The 6000-nt window shown below is 39.1% G+C and overlaps 2 protein-coding genes across 3 annotated transcripts in view; one reads left to right on the forward strand and one right to left on the reverse strand.

Moving 5' to 3' along the window:
• LOC100648756 overlaps window positions 1-3968 on the forward strand; it is an 11152-nt gene extending 7184 nt beyond the window's left edge. For both annotated transcript variants that reach the window (XM_003398411.4, XM_012312800.3), the window contains exon 2: window positions 445-3968. In XM_003398411.4, the coding sequence (XP_003398459.2) occupies window positions 445-3462 (3018 nt within the window). In that variant the 3' untranslated portion in view covers window positions 3463-3968. The remainder of the gene's footprint in view (window positions 1-444) is intronic.
• The window catches only part of LOC100648643 (actin-histidine N-methyltransferase), a 26247-nt gene extending 20247 nt beyond the window's left edge, over window positions 1-6000 (reverse strand). The window contains exons 1-3 of the mRNA XM_003398410.4: window positions 5339-6000; window positions 4516-5007; window positions 3994-4117 (exon numbers count right to left, since the gene is read on the reverse strand). Coding sequence (XP_003398458.1) covers window positions 3994-4117; window positions 4516-5007; window positions 5339-5459 — 737 coding nt within the window. The 5' untranslated portion in view covers window positions 5460-6000. The remainder of the gene's footprint in view (window positions 1-3993; window positions 4118-4515; window positions 5008-5338) is intronic.

Here is a 6000-nt window from a genome sequence, read left to right on the forward strand (position 1 = left end):
AGTCGTTCGTTCGAGTATTTTTAGCAAACAAATAAGACTGGTCGCAAAATCTTTAGCGAGAAACTGAACCGAGAAGATCGCTCTTATCGACAGAGGCATTGTTTCACGTGTCTCTCAAGCTTTAGAAATTTACCGACAATAGGAAAATACGATTGGATAAAAAATAAATCCGGAGAACGTAGCAGAGTTAAACATACGGTGTAGCTACTCCTAAAATTTGACTGTGTAGAGGCTGGAACAGCCAAACGACGAAAAAAGTATTAACTTTCAGTTTAAAATGCCAGTTAAAATTCAGAATAAAATTCAGTTTTGTATATAAGAATGCATTTTCTTTTTTTTTTTAAGTTTCGCTGGTGGAAGAAGCGCCCAAAGAGCCTGTTATTTCAGACTCTCGCGAACTCAAATAATTCACTGAAGCGTTTATCAACGTTCGATTATTTTTAGAAGGAAACTCGAGGCCGACCGGAAGCCAGGGACGAAAACTCGGGAGCCGAGCTGGTGGGCAAGTGGCGGAACAACGGCGAGGCCTTGGAGCCGAAATGGCGAGACGGTGACACGGTTCCGTTGCTTCCATTTTCCCAATTTTCCCGCTTCTCCCGCGACAAAATCGACAACAGCGAAGAGGAAGACGACTACGATCGTCGTACAGCGAAATATCGTCAGAACAACAGGCGAGGGACTTTTCTTCGTTTCAGGAACAGCCCTCGTTTACCGTACAGCGACTACGAAGACCGTGAACTAACGGAAAGCAAGCGCGGATACCGTGAACGAGAAGAGATCTTACCACGGAAGAGAAATCGACCATGGACTGGCGAAAACGTGGCTACGTTCAAGGAAACGAGGAAGGAAGACCTAGACAGAGGCTTGGAAGAAGACAAGGAGATAACATCGGCGAGATATCGAGAGATATTTCAAGCACGACCGAACGACTACGAGCACGAATTCAACGACGAAGAGTATCTAAAGCCTCGACCGAGGAAAAGGAGGCCACCGCAAAACTACGAATTCGCTTTGGTCGAAAACGAAATGTTGCACGAAGGGAGAACAGCAAACAATTCTGAAGCTTGGTCGAGAGTAAACGGTGAAGAAAATGCCGCGGAAGTAGCTAGCAAGGGCGTTGCTCTCTCACGGAACGCCATGGAATTGAAGTCGCTGTTGAAGATGCAACAAGAGGAAGGTCTGAGCTTGTCCGAGATTCTGCAGCAGAGGAATCTGACTCTCGATGATCTGTTGAAGGGCAAAGCTGACGTGATCAACGCTCTGAAGATGAGAGACGTCGACGAAAGCGAGGACTACGAGGAGTCTGCGAAGATGATGACCAACTCATTCGTCAAACTTTCCACCACCAGGAAACCGCAATGGACGCTCCCTACGGAACCTGTAAAAACGAAGAATTCTCAGAAGGACGAAGAACTGGTAATCTCTATGATTCCGATGACCGTAGAATCGTCAAAGAATCGGACAAACGCGAGAGCATCCTCGGACAAAATAAACATCGGCGAAACATATTCGGAAGTAGGAAATGCAACGGCTGGAAAATCGTTTCTCGCTAATGTCGATCCGCCGCGAGTTAAGATTACGACATCGATGCCGTTGCCGGTTGCAACGAATTCCATGGAGCTCTTGCAAGCCGACGATGCCACCGTGAAATCATCGGGCAGTGGTGAAACCAGAGCCGAGAGTTTAGACGAGGACGAAATCATGGAATTCTCTGATTTCACCGATTACAAGAAAGGACGGAGCGGCGTGTCTCCCGTCTGGCTGATGATGAAAGACGAGAACGTCAGCGGCCCTACCGAACTGGAAACTTCCAAGAGTCACCTCGAGGATAAAGGATCCACGTTGAGCATCGAGAAAATACTCAGCCCTACGGAACGTTCAAAATTGACGAACAATTTGTCCATGAGTACTGAAAACCAAGAGCAACTTCTTGGTGATTCGACTAATATTAATAGAAGCGGAATACCCAATGATGAAGACCAACGCGAGGCCATGGATCATTTTGAAGAGGACTATAGCGCTTCTTCGGAGAAGGAATACCAGAGTGACACGCCAGTGATATACTATGACCTGGAACAGAGCACTCAGATTAGTAATTTCACTGATGAGAACGACAGGACCATAATGCAGGAATTAGAGTCTGCGTTGAATGCAATGTCTCGTGATATCAATTCCACGTTAGAGAATTCACGTCAAAGTTTTTCAAAGAATCCACCCACGAAGAAGGATGATAATAATAGTCTGAAAAACCATCAGGATAGAAATGCAACGGAGAAGAAGAGTTACGATGATATCGTGTCGGAAGTGGAGCCAGAAGCCCGGGCCGAGATCTTTGAATTGTTTGCTTCTGGGTCAGCAGGAAAGAGACTGGAGCGTCTTCTTAAATCGAGAAACATGAGTTTGGAGGAACTGATTGCGTTGAGACAGAGAGGATCTAGCAAGGTCCATTTGGCTCAAGTGTCGCGAATCAGAGCTCACAAATCTAACGATGAATATCGAATAAAAGATACGGATAATTTGAAAGCAACAAATTCTTTGTCGCCTAAAGTGGACCTCCACGAAGGAAGAGCGATCATAAATCATGACAACTACGATAGAGAAGTCGGTAATTATTTGTCAGGGTCGACTGAAAATTCAAAAAGCATCGATTCATTGTCAAATTCAATGGATCTCGTTCATCCTGAAGAGATCACAACCGAACGATCGATATCTAATCTAGAACCAAAGACTAACAGCGAAGATGCAAAGCCAGTTGATACTTCAAAAATAAACAACGAGAACGAAGACAAGGGGAGGCATCATACAGTGCAGATTGTTGATCTGTTGACAACCTTCGATTCTTTCCCATTTATGAAGGATATTCAGCGAGAGTTTTCCGGTAATGAAGACAAAAGAAAGTTGCTCGTACAGGAGAGCGACGTTGGCGTGATGTTCATCAACAACGACGCGGAGACGATACGCGTCAACGATACTTCAAACATCGTTGAATCTGGCTTCGTTAAGGAGATTGTAAAGCAGGAACCAAGTTCTATCAACGTTCAAACCGTGTACAGCAAAACTAGTAACATTCTCGGTGAAGATGAGAACAAAAGCGAGAAAGGAAAGACTCTTTCGAAGGTGAAACCGAGCATAATAGCTAGTGGCGCGATTCTTGGTGTAACTCTTGTAGTTTTCCTAGCGATATTTATCGTGTGTAGGATCCGACAGAAACAGAAATATAGGTACAGCAACACGTTTTCTAGAGCGGTGTTTCAGGGTCCAGTAATGGCAGCCAGGAAACTATCAAATTCGAGCAGCTTAAGTACCGTGATGGTCAATGTGGTCGCCACGTCAACGGCGAGAAGGCCAGAGAAAAGCGAAAACCAAGAACCTACTGGAGAGATGGATTCCAAGAGTGACATTGATAATGATTCGTTAGATGCTAACGACAGCTGGGAGACCATACCTGATTATATGAAATAAATTGACCTAAATGTATTTGTAATAGTCTTTAGAAAAATACAGAAAAAGAAAAAAATAATAACAGTATTCTCACATTTATGTTAAGTTAAAGCATACATATATATTAAAAATCAGATGTATACTTTAAATTTAGATACTCAATATGAAAAGCACAAACTACTGCACAGGATTAAGCATTAGTGTAATATTTTGTAATGTAATGTTTCTTATCTGATTTGTACACTGATTTTGTAGATGTGGGCGATTGTACATACGATTGTATAGAGCTTTTGATAATTATCCCAATAACCGATAAAATCTAACACAACATAAAAGATATAAGTTCGCGTAACTTTATACTACATAAGATCTTATTTTGGAACTTCTTTTAATATCGGAAAACGTAGTAAATTTCTAGTATTGTAAGCTTATCCTTCAAACTTACGTATTTAAAGAGTAAAACATATTTATTTATATAAACAACTCATAGGCGAAATAAATTACATTTTATATAAAATACGAAAATATTAAAATCGTTGTTTTATTACTTACCAGTATTTTTCATAAGTAAATACATCCCTGAGTATAGCAGATACAGCATTATTGTTCTTTTGAAATAACTTATTAAAGTAGGCATACTGTCTTGCAATATTTCTGCATTGTTTCAAAGCGGCCTCTGCAACAAAAGTTATATTAAAACTTAGTAAAGTCGAATTTCAATAGAAAATGAAAGGATTGATACAATAAGGACACTACTTTGTTTTTCAGTAATTTAAGTAAAGTAACAAAACCAACTTCAAATTAATTACAATAAAATCAGTTTTTCGAACTTTCTACTATAAATTCATAGTCAACTAATACTACTTGTACTAACAAACATTTACACTTTTGAATATAATATCTTTCTTTCTCTTCCGATACAAAATAGAATTTAATATTATTATTTATTTTTTGTTAGAGCTACCATCTTGTTGTTGTATATTCTTCAATTAGCAAAAAGTTAAAAATTACAAAATTAAAATAGTAAAAGAAGTCAAAATAGATACGTTTTTAATAAATTTCATCGACATTTACCTAATGTAGGGCTGCCTTTAAGTTCATTCATATCTGCAGCAGTCATGTATAGCACGGTTGTATAAGTAGTAGGAAGAATATCCAAATAAGGTTTCCATTTCGAATATTCTTTGTGTTTTTCAATGAGTAGGGCAATCGCAAGTGCTACTTGCGGCATAAGTTGTAGTAGAGGATCGTTTTGAAGAGCGACCAGCTCTGGAGCTGCATTATGAATACTGAAAATAAGTTCCCTAGGTATCCTTAAGATCAACTCGTTCTCAAGAAAATTACGTTCCGCTTTTAAGCCAAGGTCGTATCCGGGAAATTCAGCCACGCTTGCTCCGTATACGTTCGCGCCATTCTGCTTGAGCCAATTTATGAATCGTCCAATCCCCTGGGACCGTTTCGGCGACTCCGTCTTCATTTCCTCCAACTGTTTAACCTTCTCCAAAACCGTTGATATCTCCACGTAATTGTTCCATAGTTGCGTTTCACATACTGAATTAAAGCACACTATTTCAAAAAAGATAAGAATTACTTTTTGTAATAGACTGAATGCATTATCAAAAAATTATTACACGTGAGAGACTCTTTCAATCTCTAAACGAGAGGTTAAACGGGATAAATATTTCATGAATCTTAGATTCTCAACGATATAAAATTCATAAAATAATTTTACATTTAATATTAAAATGTATTCGTTTATTTTTATAGTGATAATATGAATATTTAATGTGACTATCTAATAATTTTTCAACCGTATTACGCGAAGGCGCAAAAAATGATAGGATTGTAGGAAGAATAATTTGATATGTAAAAATAAGTTCATGAAGATCGTACTCACGAATAAATAGTCTTTGGCACAAGGCATTTATCACGTTTCTGTTCTCTAATTTCGTTAATTGCCTTTGATATAAAACGAGTTCTTCACTTGTGAATGATCCATCAGAGTTTCTTCTGTCCATGTTTGTACTATTTCACGGCACTTTCGTGACTTCTCCTCGCATTTAGATGCATTATAATGTGTAACGCGCGCCTACGACTGGCAAGAATAAACACTTTTCGTCGAAACGAAAATAGAACATTCGACGCTCTGCCTCCTCCGACTCGGGCGACATAACCTCAAAGCTGCAGAAAAGAGCTACTTTCGTTCTGTGTATACCACGAACTCCACTGCACTTTATTGATTTCAATTTCTGTCAGAGGTCACCTACTTTCGCAATTACGCCAAACTCCTTGTCTCAATCACATTTGAACACTCTTTCCTATTTTCCCTCCGAGATATATGCCCATGCAATTTTCCTGAACAAATTTAATATATGTTCAGTAGCAAAATTAACTTTATCGTTGCATTTATATAACAAAAAGTGACTATTCAATATAATAATTATATTATTTATATTGACATTTACGCGATATGATATATCTTCTTAAACACGCATATATTTACATTCCGAAAATACACATATGCGTATACTTATATATAAATTCAAGTATCTTCCTCAT

This window comes from Bombus terrestris, chromosome 10 (genome assembly GCF_910591885.1).
Source record: "Bombus terrestris chromosome 10, iyBomTerr1.2, whole genome shotgun sequence".
NCBI lineage: Eukaryota > Metazoa > Arthropoda > Insecta > Hymenoptera > Apidae > Bombus > Bombus terrestris.